At 44.4% G+C, this 18,991-nt stretch overlaps 1 protein-coding gene across 2 annotated transcripts in view; it reads right to left on the bottom strand.

Annotated features, from left to right (window-relative positions):
* Nucleotides 1–674: 674 nt before the first annotated feature.
* LOC120020102 (ski-like protein) overlaps nt 675–18,991 on the bottom strand; it is a 35,685-nt gene continuing 17,368 nt past the window's right edge. For both annotated transcript variants that reach the window (XM_038963548.1, XM_038963547.1), the window contains exons 3-8: nt 9,176–9,280; nt 8,609–8,694; nt 7,380–7,525; nt 6,587–6,885; nt 6,118–6,348; nt 675–5,708 (exon numbers count right to left, since the gene is read on the bottom strand). In XM_038963548.1, the coding sequence (XP_038819476.1) occupies nt 5,433–5,708; nt 6,118–6,348; nt 6,587–6,885; nt 7,380–7,525; nt 8,609–8,694; nt 9,176–9,280 (1,143 nt within the window). In that variant the 3' untranslated portion in view covers nt 675–5,432. The remainder of the gene's footprint in view (nt 5,709–6,117; nt 6,349–6,586; nt 6,886–7,379; nt 7,526–8,608; nt 8,695–9,175; nt 9,281–18,991) is intronic.

Below are 18,991 nucleotides of genomic sequence, written 5' to 3'. Positions count from 1 at the left end.
TAGCTCAGGGCTCAGTGACTACTGACAGACCTACTGCACCTAAGCACACATGCTGCGCTGGAGGAGCTACACTTGTCCCCTAATGCTTAAAGCCACACTGAGCTGTAATGCATTAAGGGCCACTCTGTAAGTCCAGTGACAAGACATACACAATGGAGTCCATATACTGTAGGTCCTTTGTTTTTTTGTCATTATCAGGCAAGAGAGCTGTACAAATCTTAACAGGGTATTTATAAGTCACACTCTTAGTCTTGACTTGTAAGACTATGTAGTCTCTCATGAAAGATTAAATATTACACAACGGAAGGTTTGGTTTGGTTCTGGGTACCGAGAATAAAAATAAGACCGGCTGGTCAGTTGTCATTCTCATGTTAACTTTAACATGAACACACAAAAATATCTGCATATTCACATTCACGTAGTTCTGTCTACTTGATGTGTAGGCCATTGTTGTATTTTGGATAATGATGCATACAATGTAACGAGTTAATTTTATGATGTACAGTTATGTTTTTTTGTACTCTAGTTATAGTATTTGTATATACTTTGACTGGCTGATGTACAGCTAATTGCCTATGAGCGATAATAACGATGTCCTATTCTACTTTAAACTATCAGTGATAGTCTACGACATCAGTCTCGACTCCCGAAGAAAAGAAGATTCACGACACCAATTGTGACACTACAGAACTTTACTTGAATGTGATCCAAGTTCATTGTTTACACAGTGTATATTTACAAGATCTGAAATAAGGGCGGGAGAGAAAGAAAAAAAAACACTGAACACGAGATATACAACTGAGGTATTAGCTAAAAGCAAGTACAGGTATGTCGTCATCGTTTACTAGTAAATATCAATGATGATCAAAGGTTAAAAGATGCAGTGTCCTCTGCTTAAAAAACATTTTATATCACAACATGAGGTAGGAGAACAGTGTCTCGTTTCATGCAACAACAAAAAAAAAAACGTCTCAATCACTCAATCGTTGTTGGCAACATGGTATGCAATGGTCATACATAGACACTCACTGCCATACAGGTTTCTGAATAAAAAAAAGCCATAAAAAGATAACAGTTCTTCTTTAAACTATGATTTGTCAGGTGTAGCCTACTAACTTTAAACTGAAAACATGGCGTGTTTATCCCAGGCATACATCATATTAAGAACCATTTTGTGAAATCATTAACCAGGTGGGACCTAGCTAGGACGAGGTGTAATGTCCTGGCCAGGTCCCACGCTTGTAAATAAGAAGGGTGTTTATAAATAAATATTTAGACTACAAGAGCATAAATGGAAACAATTGATCTAGCGTTATTTCACCGATCCAAAATCCAACTTGTTGCCATTGTTAAAGAGCGCCACTTCTACACTTCATCGCCTTCTTCGTTAAAAGGGATAGTTCAGCCATTTTATATATCTAAAAATGTAAAAGCGCTGAACTATCCTTTTATGTCTGGGAACAATCCATTGGGGATGCATGTAAAAAAATATATATATATCATGGAAATGATAGTTACTGTTTAGCTGTGCTTCTGAAGCAAGGCCAGGACCAAGCCTAATGGTAATGGTCTAGTTAGTAGTGAGTTGGGCAAATTGCACCCCTCTAAAAACATATATTTTTTAAACTCTGTACAAAGCACATCTGTCTTAGGCTTGTGTCCTAAATGACACCCTATTCCCTATATAGTGCACTACTTTTGACCATGGCCCGTAGGGCCCCGGAACAAAAAGTTGCTTACGGTGTAGGGAACAGGGAGCCTTTTGGGACACAATATTAGTTCTCATAACAATGCGAATGCAAGAGGGCCCAGCCCGCTGTGTTATATAGTATTTTTTTGGACTTCTTTTAATCCATTGGTATCTATCATATCATTATTATGGCATTTAACTAAAGTCATTATAGAGCGCCCTCTTGTATATAAATTCAATTTACACTCGACAGAAAATAAAATACAGAAATACATTAGATACCCCAGAACGATTGTTAAAAAACAAAATGCAGTAGACTGTAGAGATAGGTAATTATGGTGATAATAACAAACCGAATACTGATTTATCTTGTGATGTAAACACAATGCCGTTAAAGACTCTATACCCCGAAGAGGACAATTGTCTGTGTGTTGGACAAAAATGAGGACAACCACAGTGCTACTTGAGAATAAGCCTCTCCCTTTTTCATAGCTACTGTGCTTCGGTCACTTTCAAATCGATGGCATACAGTCAAGTCAGACACAAATACATGCGCTCGGACACAAACTCGACACACACTTCTCGCTCATCTTTGCAAAATCTAATGAGGCTACATTTGTATGGTGTGATTAGGTAGTTGGACTTTAGTACAATTTAGCCTTCTTCTAAAGCCAGAAGTATATTTCAACGGTCAAACTAGCTCAGATGCCCTCAGTCATTGTGTCTCCTTGCTAGTAGTGAGACAGGTCAACAACGTGTACGTTGGAGACACTGGTTGCATCCCAAATGGCACCATATTCCCTATATAGTGCACTACAAAATCGGGAATAGGGTGCCATTTAGGACAGGACCTTTTTTTATTTTATTTTTTTACAAAAACGTATCAATTGAGTGGCTCAGCGAGAAGTAAGAAATCATTCACCTAACAAAATTAATTAGGGGTATCGATCCACTCGTTATATGCAAACTTTAGTTTAGTTTCTTTTCAAGTTCTTTAAAAAAAAAAAATGTATAAACAAATGTTCAGTGCATTTTCAAATTGTCTGGGATGAGGGTTTAGCGCACAAAAAGGGAAGGTATTAAGGGAGAAAGATTACACTTCAGTCTATCAAGGTAAAATCATCCACAAAAGAAACCAAATGAAAGCAATCAGTTCTGGGGAAGTACTGTAACAATGCTCTTTCTTTCCTATTCAACTCTGACCTCTGTCAGGTGGTCACATCTGAACACCATGCATTTATACTCCCAACAGCAAGTTTACATCCTTTAAAAAGGTGCAATATGATATCGTCGTACACAGCAGGGCGACAAATTCAAATCTGCCACTATTGGTTAGTCCCAATGTAGGCATGGCTCAATTTCTTTTGAAAGAGCCAAGTGTCAATCTTGAATTAGGTTGTTGATAATGTGTGAACAGGAAGTCACTCAGCTGCGTATTGTCATATTGCTGTGTGTCCCTTTAACAGGGTAAACAACAAGTTAAGTGAATCTTTGAAGAATTCAGAGTTAACAAAAACATCAGGGCTGTTTAGAGCTTCAGGCCTGGTCCAGTTAATATTATAATAACCTTTAAAAGATCATCCCATAACACAGTAAATATATTAAATGACTAATGTATGTACAAAGTGAATATAAATCTTTAGTTAATACATTAAATATATTTTTATTTCTTTATTTTGTTTACAATTTCCAAGAAAGGTTTATGTGGAACAATGGTCGGTAGAGAGCATACATTTGCAGTATGGATCGGATATTTCTGCATGCGAGTGAACTTCACGTCACACACCAAGGGTGTTAGTTTCATTGTTGTTGTTTTTTCTCCTCGTGAAAATAACTTTTTGTAGCTTAGTTGAAACTCGATTACAAAATAAGACCTATTATACTTTAGTACTCTGGCAGAGCATTGAGTATGTTGTAGGGAATTCTCTTTAGAGATCTGCATTGAACGGTTGAGCACAGTGGAATGTCTATCAACTTGCATGTACAGCAGATGCATAAAAAAGCAGCTTGGGAGTTAAAGCCAAGGCCAATACCTCTTTTAAACAACTATTTACACGCTGCCTGGCTCTGAGTCGGCCTAGGAGGCTATAAAAGAAAGACTGTCTGGCAACTAGACAAAACCCCTGTTCTGTGTGTGTGTACGTTTGTGGGAGGGAGAGATGGCGATGTGTGTGTATGTGTGTGTGTGTGTGTGTGTGGCAGAGAGAGGGGCTCCTGTACCAGCTCCCCGGGGGCAAGAGAGAGAGAGGCCCCAGACTATAGAAACTGCCCCAATTCTGACAGGACAAAAGAGGCTCCTCTCTCCTCCTCATCACCCGCTCCCGGCCCACCCAGCCCGAGAGAGAGAGGGCATCAGCCCCCTGCACTACCTCAATCCCCTTTCTTCCTTTTTTTCTCCACGCCTGACTGTCTCTCTCCCACTCCTCTCTTCCCCCGCCTCCATTTCTCTCTCCGCTTGACTGTACCTCACTCCCTGCATCCTGGTCTTTCCCGCCTCCCTCTCGGGATCGGTTTGTTCAGTGAGTTGGAATAACGCGGAGGGGAAAGAGGGAGCAGGGGCCTGGATCCAAGGCAGCAGCCAGCCCACACCACACTGTCAATCTGCACTAATTCCTTTCACCTGTGACCCACATTCCACCAAGCAGACAGCTAGGTTCTGCTGCTCTCACGAGAAGGAGAGATGAGAGGATGGCAAACACACCAACTGCTGCCAACAGGGAAATCAAAACTAAAAACAGGACAGATTTCCACAAGGAAATTTGGTGTGTGTGTGTGTGTGTGTATGTGTGTGAGTGACATGTCCTATCAAAACAGACCGAGCCAGACTAGTTCAGGGGTTTGTTGTTGTTCCAGACCACAACAACCTCAGCAGTCCTCATAGTCGCATCACTCATATGTCTTTACATCTTAATATCACATCAGCATTTTCAGTAGGCTTAACAATGACGACCGCAAATGCTCTGTACAATAACGTTTTCATTTGTTTTACACATTTAGAACTTTTGTCTTCTTTCCATGAATAGGTATGAGTACAAAAACAAACAAAGGTGAAATGAAAATGTCTGTCAATGCAGTCTCCTGCTGGGTGTGGCTGGTAGCTGGTCCAGAATGGCTGGGCTGGGTGTATGTACAGAGATTGAGAGCACCCACACGGGCACCATCTTGGCTCCAGTTGGCGTGCAAGGTAGTAGTAGAAAGAGCGACTGAGCGCTAGTGTAACCACAGTTCAGAACAGAGTCGAGGGGTGCAAGGAGAGAACTGTCTTTCTGTCTGACTGACTTCCCGGTCTCTATGGGGGCGACAAAACAGCAAGTCCAAGATCCAAGGAAGGAGGGAGGGATGGAGGAAAGGGTCCTAAAAACATCCAACTCCTATCGGTCTGCCAAGCAGTCATTAGTTTGTTCAGAAAAACTATAAATTAAAACAAACATATACTTCCCAAAATGTAAATACTGTTTAAGGATAGGGGGTGTGAAAAAAAAAAAGACATAACTCATTTGATGTGATATTAAATAAAAACCAACGAGAGTTCCTTTTCCAAAGAAGTAAAAATGAGGGGGGGACGAGGAAGGAAACGCGTGAGACAGAGTGGAGAGAAGCAGCCTTGGGGGACAGAGTACGCTGTCTGTCTGTCTAGGGCTGCTGTCTCTGCCAGCAGGGGGTGAGGGATGAGGGAGTGAGTTGGAGGAACAAAACGGAGGGGGTTTGAGAGACGAACGGAAAAGGGGAGTTTCGTGAGGGGCTACTTCTGAGCGTGGCTGTTCTGCTGCTCGAGGCCTGCGATGTGACCCTCTGTGTGGGGTGTCTGTGTGGAGGGGGTGGGGGGTGAAGAGGGGCTCCCTGTAGCAATTGTGGTGGCTGAGGAAGACGAGGAAGAAGCCGTCTGGTCCATCTGGTGTTTGAGCTGAGAAATTATTCTCTCCAGCTTCTCCCGGGCGTCCCGCTCCCTCTTCAACTCCTCCTGGAGCTCCTCCCTGTCAGCCTCCGCACCGTCCAACCTCCCACGCAGCTCTGCCAGCTAAAGAGGAGGAGGGAGGGAGGAAGAAAGAAAGAAAGAGAGATGAGGTCAGGTTAGTCTGAACTGTCTGAACAGCACACAGACACTCACACACTCGGACACACACACACACAGCCAGACAGTCTGAGCCAGACACCGAGGCTGAAGGAGACAGCAGGACAGGAGGGGTTTGTGTGTGTGTGTGTGTGTGTTACATTCCTCCCGGAGCTGAGCCCAGCAGCACTATCTGAAAATAAAGCTCTGTACTGGAAACCCAAACAAAGACCCAGTGTCCTCTACACACCACACACACCACTACAGTGTCACAAACAGATATGAGTATATTTTCCCAGAATGACTAAGTGTTGTGTTGTCTGAGGTCAAGCAGGATGTGGTGGTGTGTGTGTGTGTGTGTATCTCCAGTGCCTACCTGGTTGGCGTAGTGTGCCTCCTGGTGTGTGTGTATGTTGTTGTCACACACACACCTCTGCTGTCGCAGCTGTTCCAGCCTGTGCTCCAGCTCCCTCTGTTCCTCCCTCACCTGCCCCAGCCTCTGAGTGTGCTCAGTGTGGACCGCCTCCAGTTCACTCTGCAGCTCACGCTGCTCTGCAGACAACTGCTGCAGCCTGGCTGCCTCGCCTCCACGCAGCGCCTCCAACTCCTAGAGACGGAGGACGGGATGGTCAGTTACATAGCTCTAAATTACACTATATTACACACACATCTTGGTTCTTTGGTCTTGAATCAGGAGTGTTAGTGCTGGAACTAAGAAGACCTGAGGAGTCCCTGATGAATAGATTGAGAAATGTTGTTTTATGCCATTGACTCTCTGGCTAAATCTGTTTCAATGGGTGGAGTAGACAACCTCTAGTTGTCTCACTGTGTGTCTCGTGTCTCACCATCTCTAGATGCAGCTGTTTGTGCAGGGTGGAGTGCAGTTTCTCCTGCTGTCTGCTGTAAATCTGAACGATCTCCACTACGATCCTGTCCTTGTCGTCCTCACAGCCTGAGGACAGAACATCTTTACTCCCCAGCGCCGCTACCGATGACGCTACCGCCGCGGCTCCCGCTACAGCAGAATAACTCTTGTTGCCGGGGCTGGTCTCCATGGAAACTGGCTGCTGGCGCTCCCGGTCGGCAGCGGAAACGACGCGCTGCTGAGACTTGGTCTCGTCAACTACAGGAGAGGCGTGGAGATCTGAGGAGGGAGAAGGGGGGAGAAAGAAGGAGAAGAAGAAGAAGAGAGGGAAGTTGAGAGATGGAAGCAGTACATCCACCTACACAGCATAGTCAACCCACACACATGCATGTGCGACACAGATATATGGACAAATACACACATCCTCCCACACAGCTGGAGAAGAACCATTCACCTAACAACCCGACACCACATAGTCACCCACACAAATGGTCCCTCATGCACACGCACTTCCAGGACTGAATCCCCAATGGCACCCCTATTCCCTTTATTGTGCGCTACTTTTGACCCATAGACTTTTGGCCCATAGAGCTCTGGTCAAAAGTAGTGCAATAGGGTGACATTTGGGACGTGACCTGGGACTTTAACGCACTAATGTATTCATATGTGTGTGACAGGAGGGTGCAGCAGCATGGCTGAGTCATCCATGTGTGGGTGTGTGTGTGTGTGTGTGTGTGTGTGTGTGTGTGTGTGTTTCCGTGTGTGGTACTGACCCATAGCAGTGTCGCCGTGGCCGTGGGTCAGTCTCCTGCTGTAGTGGTGTTTGAGCAGCACCCCCAGTACCTCAGGGCTGACCTCCGGCTGACCCCTCAGAGACACGTTAGGAGCCACCATCTTATCATATGTATACAGGAAGTGACTAGGGAGAGAGAGAAAGAGAGGGAGAGAGTAGACGTTATCAAATGTATATACAGGTACAGAGTTACAGAGAGACACATGCTGACCGTTATTCTACGTATACCACTTGTGCATTTTTGGCATCCAAGTTGCACTAAAATGGTAAAATGGATATACATCAGTTATGGAAACACTCTCTTTAAAGCTGCAATATGTCCCTTTCTGAGAAGCCACGCTGCTTCTCAACACGCTGCTTCTTAACCTGGAAGTCATCCAATGTGTCGGAGAAAACACTGTTCGACCGACGACTGAAGTCAGCTTGCAGGCGCCCGGCCCAAGGAGAGGCAAAGAGCGCGATGAGCCCCCCCCGGCCAAACCCTCCCCTAACCCGGACGGCGCTGGACCAAATTGTGCTCCGTCCTATGAGGCTCCCGGTCACGGCCCCAGGACTCAGCACTGCAGTGCCTTAGCCCGCTACGGCACTCGGTAGGCCCAAAACGATTCGAATTTTAGCAACCACGAAATGGCAGATCGACTTCTGCATAGTGCACACCTTTAATATGGGGCAAGTTTTCACAGGCTAGCGAGACGCACTGGTGTTCTAGAAAACACTCGGTTCTAACGTTGCACTTCAGTAGCGACCATTGTAAAAACCACCGAATGCGGGGAACCCAGCTTTGGTCTGGTCTGGTCGGGTCTGAGTCTGAAGTCTAAGGCAGACATGTCCTGTCGAGCGGTCAGTTGTAATCCCATAGTCTAGCCTGTCTGTTTCCTCCCTGCGGTCACATGCTGCCCTGCCATGCCTCCTATAATCCAGCTAGTCTCCACATGAATCTGGAGCCGATTACTGATCAGAAGACCACAGAAAGTCACACTGGCACGGGCCCATGGTCGGGTCAACTGGAGGCAGGGTGAGGGGCAGAGCGGGGTTTCAGCACTGCTCTAGCAACGGTCCCTGAGAGGATGTTGGGAAAGTTACTTGGAATAGATTCTCAAGGGCCAGGTCTTCACAGGAGGAAGACTGTAGCTAGCCAGTCCCCGGGACTCTTGGAAGATTAGCCTCCATTGTGGGCTAAAATATATGAAAATAGGAAAACAAATGTACCTGGGATGGACCATGGCAGGGTGGCCAGGCTCTTCCTTAATGTGGGGGAACAAGCGGTTGAACACCAGAGTAGCCTGGGCTTTAGCCTGTAAACAAACATAATAATACATTAATACACACATTAATACACATGTTCATATACTGTAGATAAAAAAAAAAAAATCACACAAAGATAAAACCAAAAAGAGATCTGTAGATGTTTATTAATTATCATATGAAACCTATATCTGAATGTCAATGTTTGTAGCTATAATTGTGTGTGCGTGTTAGAGAAGATTGTGATAAAAACACATGGATTTTTCAATGGCCATGTGTGTTTAGGGGAGGGTGGCGTGGGGGTTGAGAGAGAAGGAGAGAGAGCATGACGTGCTTTTTCAAATAGGAGTGTTTTAGGGAATGACCCCAGTTTGTGTGGGGTTACGTGGCAAGGGGGGGGTTGGGTTAGGGCCGTAGGGGGTTCGAGGAAGGTTAGGGTGTAGTCAATTCAACCTGTTACATCGTCAGCAGTACACCGCTTCCTGTGTGTGTGTGTGTGTCGTACCTTGTGGCAAGTGTGTGTGTGTGTACCTTGGTTGCTGCATCGCTGTCGGACAGTTTACTATTAGGAGAAACCAGAGGCTCAGGAGGACGCGATCTCCTCACCTGGCTGTCCCTGTCCTCATCTTCCACCTTCTGAAACACACACACAGATAGAGACAGAGAGAGAGAGAGACAGAGACAGAGACAGAGACAGAGACAGAGACAGAGACAGAGAGACAGAGAGAGAGAGAGAGAGAGAGAGAGAGAGAGAGAGAGAGAGAGAGAGAGAGAGAGAGAGAGAGAGAGAGAGAGAGAGAGAGAGAGAGAGAGAGAGAGAGAGAGAGAGAGAGAAGGAGGGTTAGACACTGGAGAGAGAGCGAGCCGGGCCTCTGTGTTATGACGCCGGTTAGCCAGAGGCTTCCACTCTTTTTCAAGACATTATTTTCCAGGACTTTTCAATTATTGGGGGGAGGGGGGGGGGGACAGCATTAACTGCACACACAGGCATCAGTTGTTTTATGTCTACAACAAAAATGTCTGCCCCCTCCCAGCCACGCAGTCCAATCTCGCTCTGCTGGAGCTGCTGCCCGGTTGTGTGCGTGTGTGTTTTAATCCAGGTCACTCTCAGCAAGAGGCCATGAGCTAATGTGTTAATGCTCATCGCGGACAGACAGGGCTGACACACACACACAGTACTAATGCAACAGGACGGTTCAAAGCTCAATAACAATTCTAACACGCAGCCAAGGGAAGGAGGGATGAAGAGCACGAGAGAAGCGTGAGAAAAGCCCGTAGTAGGTAAGAGAGAGAGGTGTATGTGTGTTTTTGCATTAGGCTTGGCCATGTGTGTGTTTACATACATGTGTGGTGTGTAATGTACTAATGCAAAAAAATATATAAAAAAATAAATACACCTCACCTGAGCCAGTGTGAATATTCCTGAGTGTGTGTATGGGGTGCGCTGTCTGTGTCTGAAATTGTTTGCTGTATTTCTGAGAGGCAGTGCATACTGCAGCAGAGGTGGGGGGGGGGGGGAGAGCGAGAGCGAGAGCGAGCGAGAGAGAGAGAGAGGGGAGGGGTAAGTAACAACAAATCAGCCACTGCAGTGGTGAGGCAGTCTGTCCCTCTCTCTTTCCATTCCTCTCTCCCCCTTTTTCTCTCCCTCGCTCTATCCATCACCTTCTCATATTAAACCAGACAAACACCATCACCAGGTCAGTTAGAGGCCTCTCCGTGAGGACAATACAACTCATTACAAACTCATTACTGTGTGTGTGTGTGGGGGGGGGGGGGGTTCAGTCAATCAGGAGTCCCAGGGAGAAACAAGGAACCATTAGAATCCGGTGCTGATGTGACACACATCCCCGAGGGCACTCAGTGTTCTTACAGGAGCACCAGAGAGCATACTGTCGGGCTGCTTCACGGCCTGGTAAGGCAACTCCACCGCCGCTGACTGCAAGGCTCTACAGAGGGTGGTACGCTCAGCCCAACGCACCATTGGGTGCTCACTGCCTGTACTCCAGGACACAGCTGTAACCCTGTGCATGTGACTTATAAACTAAACTAAACATATACATACACACAAACGGACTATTGCGTGACTCTGTAGTGTGTGAGCATGTGTGCTTATATACCTATATATACACACACACAATTAGCTATGTGTGAGAACCCCAAGCTGTATGACAATCCCAAGCTGTATGACAATGTGGATTAGTATTCTAGGCACAGGAACAGGTCTCCCCTACTGTTATAATCTACCAGCCACAAACACACACACTGCCAGGGTTCATGTCTCTACTCCACATCTCATACACTGCTGAGGAGGGTCAGACCAATGATATACATGTATTCACTAGATGAATGACAGGGGGCGCTGTTCTGAAGTCACCGTCCGCCAATAATGATACTCCCAAGGAACAGCCTCCATAGGAATTGACGGTATTTCAATGTAATTTTTCAAGGACAAAAATACATGCATTTAACTATTTCTTTGTTGTAGTGGGGACTCTAAAATGTTTTTATGTTTTCAATTTTTATTGAGAAATGATTGGCTTCTTTCAGTTCATACAATACTATGTATTTGTCTCTGTAATGAAATAAAATATGTATTTATCTTCTTAAAAAAACACAATGTCGATTACTATAATGTACGCTGGAGAAGTTAATGCATCATCCCATAATAATGTTGTCAACCCCGCTGACCAAATTAAAGATCAACCTGATGTAAAACACTCCCCAACGAAGCCAGTAAAAAGAAACTGCATTAGAGTCAAGAAGACCAATAGTTAACTCTCAGTACAATGAACCAAGGAACTCGTTCACTCATAGACTGTAAAAAACAAAACACCAGGTTCACCGGTGACCTTTTTGTATTCATCGTGTCATGTAAAGGTACTAGGCTGGCTGCTAACGTTACCTACATTCATTGTCAACGCACAACAGTTGGAAAAGGACAATTAGACAAACCCGAAGAACAGGAGTTCAATTGTACACACGCGTCGCCACTTCATCCATGTTTAATAACGTCAACAATGGGTTATCATTTCGTCTCGACCTCATATTATAAGATCAGCAATGCAGACATGGATGTAGGCTACGCGGAAATGTTCCAAAAATACAATTGGTGGGAAAACATTGTTCTCAAAAGCGCACCGCACATGTGAGCGGTTTCATGTGTCAAGAGATTAAAATATCCATTAGAAATGAAAAGAGGGGAGATCTAAAGATGCATCAACTAGCAGGGGTTACTTATATGACTAGGATTATCATCAACTAGTATGGGTTACTTATATGATTAGGGTTATCATCAACTAGCATGGGTTACTTATATGATTCGGATTATGCCTTTGCTGCTGGACAATAAAAAAAAGTTGAAAACCAAAAGAACATGAGAAAAATGCTCGTTTCAATGGTGTTTATCAAATAATTCCTCAATATTTCTAAGGTCCAATTTTGGCTAGGCTACTTTGAAACAAAGTAAGACCCGCTTCATAAAATTACACAAAATGTCCAGGTTTTAAACAATTCAGTTTCTGGTTAGATCGTTTCAAAATTCTGACTGATTTTTGTGCGGTGCCATGCGCAACAGGCATCCCCACAGCATGATGCTGCCACCACCATGCTTCACCCTTGGGATGGTGCCAGGTTTCCTCCCGACGTGGCACTTGGCATTCAGGCCAAAGAGTTCAAGTTTGGTTTCAACAGACCAGAGAACTTTGTTTCTCATGGTCTGAGAGTACTTCAGGTGCCTTTTGGCAAACTCCAGGCGGGCTATCATGTGCCTTTTACTGAGGAGCAGTTTCCGTCTGGCCACTCTACCATAAAGGCCTGATTGGTGGAGTGCTCCAGAGATGGGAGTGCTCCAGAGATGGGAGAACCTTCCAGAAGGACAACCATCTCCACAAAAGGAACGCTGGAGCTCTGTCAGAGTGACATAGGGTTGTTGATCACCTCCCTGAACAAAGCCTTTCTCTCCCGATTGCTCAGTTTGACAGGGGGGCCAGGTCTAGAACGAGTCTTGGTGGTTCCAAACTTCTTCCATTTAAGAATGACGGAGGCCACTGTGTTCTTGGGGACCTTCAATGCTGCAGACATTTTTTGGTAGCTTTCCCCAGGTCTGTGCCTCGACACAATCCTGTCTTGGAGCTCTATGGACAATTTCATTGAGCTCAGGTCTTGGTTTTTGCTCTGACATGCACTGTCAGCTGTGGGACCTGTATATAGACAGGTGTGCACCTTTCCAAATCATGTCCAATCAATTGAATTTACCACAGGTGAACTCCAATCAAGTTGTGGAAACATCAAGGACAATCAATGGATGCACCTGCGCTCAATTTCTAGTCTCATTGAAAAGGGTATGTAAAATAGATGGGGGGTGTTTTTCAAATAAATGATCAAAAGTTTCTACAATCCTGTTTTCGCTTTGTCATTATGGGGTATTGTGTGTAGATTGATGAGGGGGAAAAATAATTTAAGCCATTTTAGGATAAGGCTGTAACATAACAAAAATGTGGAAAAAGTCAAAGGGTCTGAATACTTTCCAAAGATAGTTTCGTTCCTAAAATAAAGGGATACATACATGTATATATAAAAAAAAATATTAAAAATAGTTTCCTGATCTTTCTTATATCTCTCAGATATATGACAGACGCTTAAGAAAAAACATTTTTTTTTGGGGGGGGGGGGGGGGGGGGATATCTGTTGTTCCATGTAGTGAATATGTTATTCAATGCATTTGTATTGGCTAATAGCAGTAATGCCAAATTCATTGTTTCACCCAATAATTATTCCGATTTTTTTGATACTTAAAACCTCTAACGAGCCTCAACCCCGGATCCGGGATCACCCCCCCCCCCCCCCACACTGATTAGCATCGCTAGCATAGCGTCACAATTAAATAGTAGCATCTAAATATCATTAAATCACAAGTCCAAGCCACCTAATGAAAGATACAGATCTTGTGAATAAAGCCACCATTTCAGATTTTTAAAATGTTTTACAGGGAAGACACAATATGTAAATCTATTAGCTAACCACGTTAGCAAAGGACACGATTTTTTTACTCCCAACAGCTTTTTCCTGCGTCAGTAGCTATCACTAATTCGACTAGATAAAAATATATATAGCCACTAACCAAGAAACAACTTCATAATATGACAGTCTGATAACATATTTATGGTATAGCATAGTTTTTTTGGGGAAAAATGTGCATTTTTCAGGTATAAATCACAGTTCTACATTGCAGCTGCAATCTGAAATAGTGCTGACCCAGCCAGAACAATTACAGAGACCAACGTCATATAACGAATTACTCATCTTAAAACATTTCAGAAAAATACACAGCGTACAGATATTGAAAGCCCAACATCTGGTGAATCCAAACAATATTTCAGATTTATTAAATGTTTTATAACGAAAACAAAATGTAGCGCTAAATTAGCATAGCTATACAAGGCAGATTCGGCTAGGCGCCCACGGTCAGTTCACATGCACAACAGATATGATATAACATCGTAAATTGGGTCTTACTATGGCTGATCTTTCATCAGAATGTTGATCAAAGTGTCCTTTGTCAAGATGAGTCGTTGGTTCCGTTCAGAAATCTTCCTTTCCCACTCCATTTAGCACAGGTACCGGTCGAGTGGCACAGATCTCTCAAATGTAAATAAATTGTGACAACGGAACACCGCAAAACTCCCAAAAAAATTCAAATAATCTGATTAAACTATATTGAAAAAACATACATTACGATGATATGGTCACATGTATCAAACAAAATTCGACACGGAGATAGTTTTCATCCATAACGCCAGCAAAACAGTACACAATCGCAGCTCCAACTCGTGCGAATCAGCAAACCGGAAGTTGTCGGTCACGCCAAAGAAATAGGTCTTATTTCACGTCAGTACCAGATAAACAAAGAATTTCTCCTCTGACGTCTTCTTGACACCCAGAGGAAGGCGAATGAGGTGTGTTTCGGGTCATAGGGGGCACGACCATATATAGGCAGAGCTTTGAAGCCAGCATAACACATCTTGATTTTATGTTCTTGGTCATGGAAAGTGCTGTGAAATGACTTCTGTATCACTCAGAGACAAAATTGAAACGGTTTTAGAAACTAGAGATTGTTTTCTTTCCAATGGTATTATTTATATGCATGTAGTAAGAGCAATAATTGAATAAGAGGCAGTTTAATCTGTTGAGCAAATTATGCTAATGGGAAAATAGCACCCCCTGTATTCTCAAGAAGTTTTAAGGGGTCTTAAAATTCTAAATCAAATAGCTAACTGATCATTGGCATGACCATCTTAAAACAATTCCATATGTTACCCTAGAACAACCCTCCCCCGGCTTAGACAGGGCTTAGACTCTAGACGGTTAAGAAGAAGGGGCCAGGAAAAGACAGGAGCTGGTCTCTACAAGGAAGTAAAACTCTGTTTGGGTTAGCATTCTCCGTCTCCACGAACGGGAAACAAGGGAGAAAAAGACACACACACACACACAGCAGTCAGTGGGTCCGCCCTGTCTGTAGTCTACCACATCCTGTTCCAGAGCTCACTGTTGTTAGAGCAGTATCAGAGTTCACTGTGTGTGTGTGTGTGTGTGTGTGTGTGTGTGTGTGTGTGTGTGTGTGTGTGTGTGTGCGTGTCTGCGTGTCTGTGTGTCTGCGTGTCTGTGTGTCTGTGTGTCTGTGTGTGTGTCTGTGTGTGTGTGTCTGTGTGTCTCACACTTCATTCTCTCTGTGCCCTAAGAAGAACATGCTGAAAGAACCCTTGTGACTGTCTGGTTAAAGACACACACCTGTTCCTCTGTCTCTTTCCTTCAGACACAAACACAGGAAGGAAAAACAAAAGCAGACAGACATACAGATAAATATCAGTCACGACACACACACACACACACACACACACACACACACACACACACACACAGGTTTGTTCCTGACCAGAGTTGGCTGCTGGCCTGAGGCACATTTTTCAGGCCACATGGGCACTGTCTAGACGCCTGTCATCAGTGGCAGCGTCACACACACACTCCGTCTGCCCCTCCCAGCCACTCAGTCCAATCTCTCCCTTCTCAGCCATCTCCAGGCTGAAGACTAGTTTCCTCTAGTCTGCAGACTAGTTTCGTCGAGATAATGAATTACCCAGTTGTCACTGCTTACCTCTGAGTCATCTAAAAAAAAAAAAACACGCACACAGAGAGTGGGAGGACAGGATAATGACGCACCTTACAGTGCGCACACCACAGTGTACACACATAAACGTAAACAAACAGTAAAGGGACAGAGGGATATTGCTTTGGGAGTACAGTACAGTTGTATTTCTCTCATGGATGTACAAACGGAGGAATTGATTCCTGTCAGTCAGAATCCCATCTGATGATCAATCTGTGTCGTGTTGTTGTGATGAGAGGAGAGAAGCAGAGGGCATGCAACACGCAAGTGATGCAGCTAACACACACACACACACACACACACACACACACACACACACACACAGCCATCCATGAGTCATCAGGCTACAGAGCTACAGGAAGCAGAGCAGTGACGGGGAGGAAGTGACCCAAGTGAGGCTGGGAGCTGTGTCTGTGTGTGGACATATGGCCCTGACCCCTCTGCCCATGGGTACCATAGCCTGTGTGTCATAGGAACCCTGATGATGCCACTACACAGAGTGTGTCACTCCCTCGAGCATGCTGATAATGGCCCCACGTCATACCTTCACAGTCCAGTAGCAACAAAGTAACGTACATTAGGGATGTGACAGATGGAGAGAGAAAAAATCTGAATGTTTAAACAAAACACCAAAAAATACTGGTTTTTCCACTTCGTTCATGTCGCTTGCCTTTCTCTGCCATTTCTCCAACTTAACGACAATGACGTAGTGGTGGACTCCTTTGCACATCGACTCCTATTTCTGAGTTTCAAGATTAGTCGCCGTACTTCCGAGAACACAAATACCTGCATCTTTCATAGCGAGCTAGAGAGGATCGACCACCAGGCTGAGTCAGTGCACTAGGCCTATCTATCGGCAATCAAAAGTTGCATCTCGCAATGGAATGCTGTATCTCGCAATTTCGTGGCTTGCGACGTGTCCCAGCTTCAGTAAAGCAGGGCCTATCGTCAATGAATAAGCTAGGATATTGAGATGAGCGAGATGCAACACGATGCTCTCACACAGCATCTCCGCACAGGTTCGCTTCACGCTGTTCACAGCATGGTAGCCAGGGCACCAAAACAGTGGAGAAGTCGAGCCTCTAACTTCAACACTCTAAATTGTGGCGGAAATTGAACCACTATACTGTTTACTTTCTGCATCGACGTCAAAATATTTATTTTATTTTTTCCCTTCTTAGCGTGAAGGATCCGTTTAAACGTTCAAACCCCCAACGTGCCCAAACTATACAGGATTGTACCCTCATGTCCTTGGGTGACACACATGCTGTGTGTGTGTAGTGTCTCAGTGATGTGCAATAGGCAGTGTGTACTATCCATTTATGACAACAGAAACAACAGTATTTGACTTCTCCTAAAGGCGGTGTTTTCCTCAGCTACCTCGCGACTAGAGGCCTGACTGTCAGCACCCAGTTGGGTAAGGAGGGAAAACAGCTCTATTCTGGGAGCACAAAAGGTTGGTGGAGGAGATTCTCCTGAGGTTCCTAATGACAAGAGAGGACACGGTGTAAGTGCAGCTAGCGCGCAAGAAGATCCTCGGCCTCTATCGCCTCTGCTTCCAGGCTTCCTCGTGTTTTTTTCCCAATAAGCCATAGTGATGAACGAGACTTTGTAGTAAGGTCATGCGAGACTGAAGCTTGCTAGTTACAGTAGCAACAAACACATTGGCAGCCATGTTGACATGGGAGCTACCAACCAAAATGAGGACAAACTTGCTTTCATTAAAACAAAAGGACATGACAGCAACCAGCACACATACCATTAACACACACCATTACACACAGAGTGTGAATACATAAATCACACAACACCACCACCATGGGTGTGTCCCACATAGCACCCTATTCAGAGCCTAAAACAAACTTTTTGGTCCACCAGCCACTGTGGCAGGTAGACAACAAAAAAAGAAAACCAGCCACTCAAATTTTTTACCAGCCAAAATATTTTGTCATAATTACACTTTTTTGTTTTACATACAAGGGATGAGCATGCTTTGTAATGTTTGTTAAACAACACATGTATTACTAGTAAGAAGTGATGTGGTATAGTGATGCATTTTATTTCCCTTTTTTTTGTAACCTGAGTATCACTGACCAGACAAAAAAAACTCAGCTGCCACTTTAAGGGCGGGAGGTTACCGTGGCAACGAGGGCAGGACACTCAAGCTCTCAAGTCTTTCAGTGACAGTGTGCCTTTTAGGTAGAGAATCTGACCAGTAGCCGATCTTTGCTAGCAGTTGAAGCAAACTCAAACATTGGAAAACAACCTTTCTTGTAAACAAAACAAATGTAAATAGCCATGACACACAAGGATAAAGTTTCACTTTAATTACACTAACTTTCATGCCTGGGCACAGCGCTTCTAAAAATGAATCTTAAGCCGAATCACAGTGCGCACAGCTCCCCAGCCAGGCAGTGTGGCTGTGCGGGATATATACATTTGAAGTCGGAAGTTTTTATACACATTAGTCAAATGCATTTAAACTCCGTTTATCACAATTCCTGATATTTAATCCTAGTAAAAATTCCCTGTTTTAGGTCAGTTAGGATCACCACTTTATTTTAAGAATGTGAAATGTCAGAATAATAGTATAGAGAATCATTTATTCCAGCTTTTATTTCTTTCATCACATTCCCAGTGGGTCAGAAGTTTACATACACTCAATTAGTATTTGGTATTATTGCCTTTAAATTGTTTAACTTGGGTTAAACGTTTTGGGTAGCCTTCCACAAGCTTCCCACAATAAGTTGGGTGAATTCTGGACCTTTCCTCCTGACAGAGCTGGTGTAACTGAGTCAGGTTTGTAGGCCTCCTTGCTCGCACACGCTTTTTCAGTTCTGCCCACAAATTTTCTATGGGATTGAGGTCAGGGCGTTGTGATGGCCACTCCAATACCTTGACTTTGTTGTCCTTAAGCCATTTTGCCACAACTTTGGAAGTATGCTTGGGGTCATTGTCCATTTGGAAGACCCATTTGCGACCAAGCTTTAACTTCCTGACTGATGTCTTGAGATTTTGCTTCAATATATCCACATCATTTTCCTCCCTCATGACGCCATCTATTTTGTGAAGTGCACCAGTCCCTCCTGCAGCAAAGCACCCCCACAACATGATGATGCCACCCCCGTGCTTCACGGTTGGGATGGTGTTCTTTGGCTTGCAAGCATCCCCCTTTTCCCTCCAAA

The sequence above is a fragment of the Salvelinus namaycush genome, chromosome 25 (assembly GCF_016432855.1).
Source record: "Salvelinus namaycush isolate Seneca chromosome 25, SaNama_1.0, whole genome shotgun sequence".
Taxonomy (NCBI): domain Eukaryota; kingdom Metazoa; phylum Chordata; class Actinopteri; order Salmoniformes; family Salmonidae; genus Salvelinus; species Salvelinus namaycush.
This window is presented reverse-complemented; position numbering and strand designations above follow the sequence as displayed.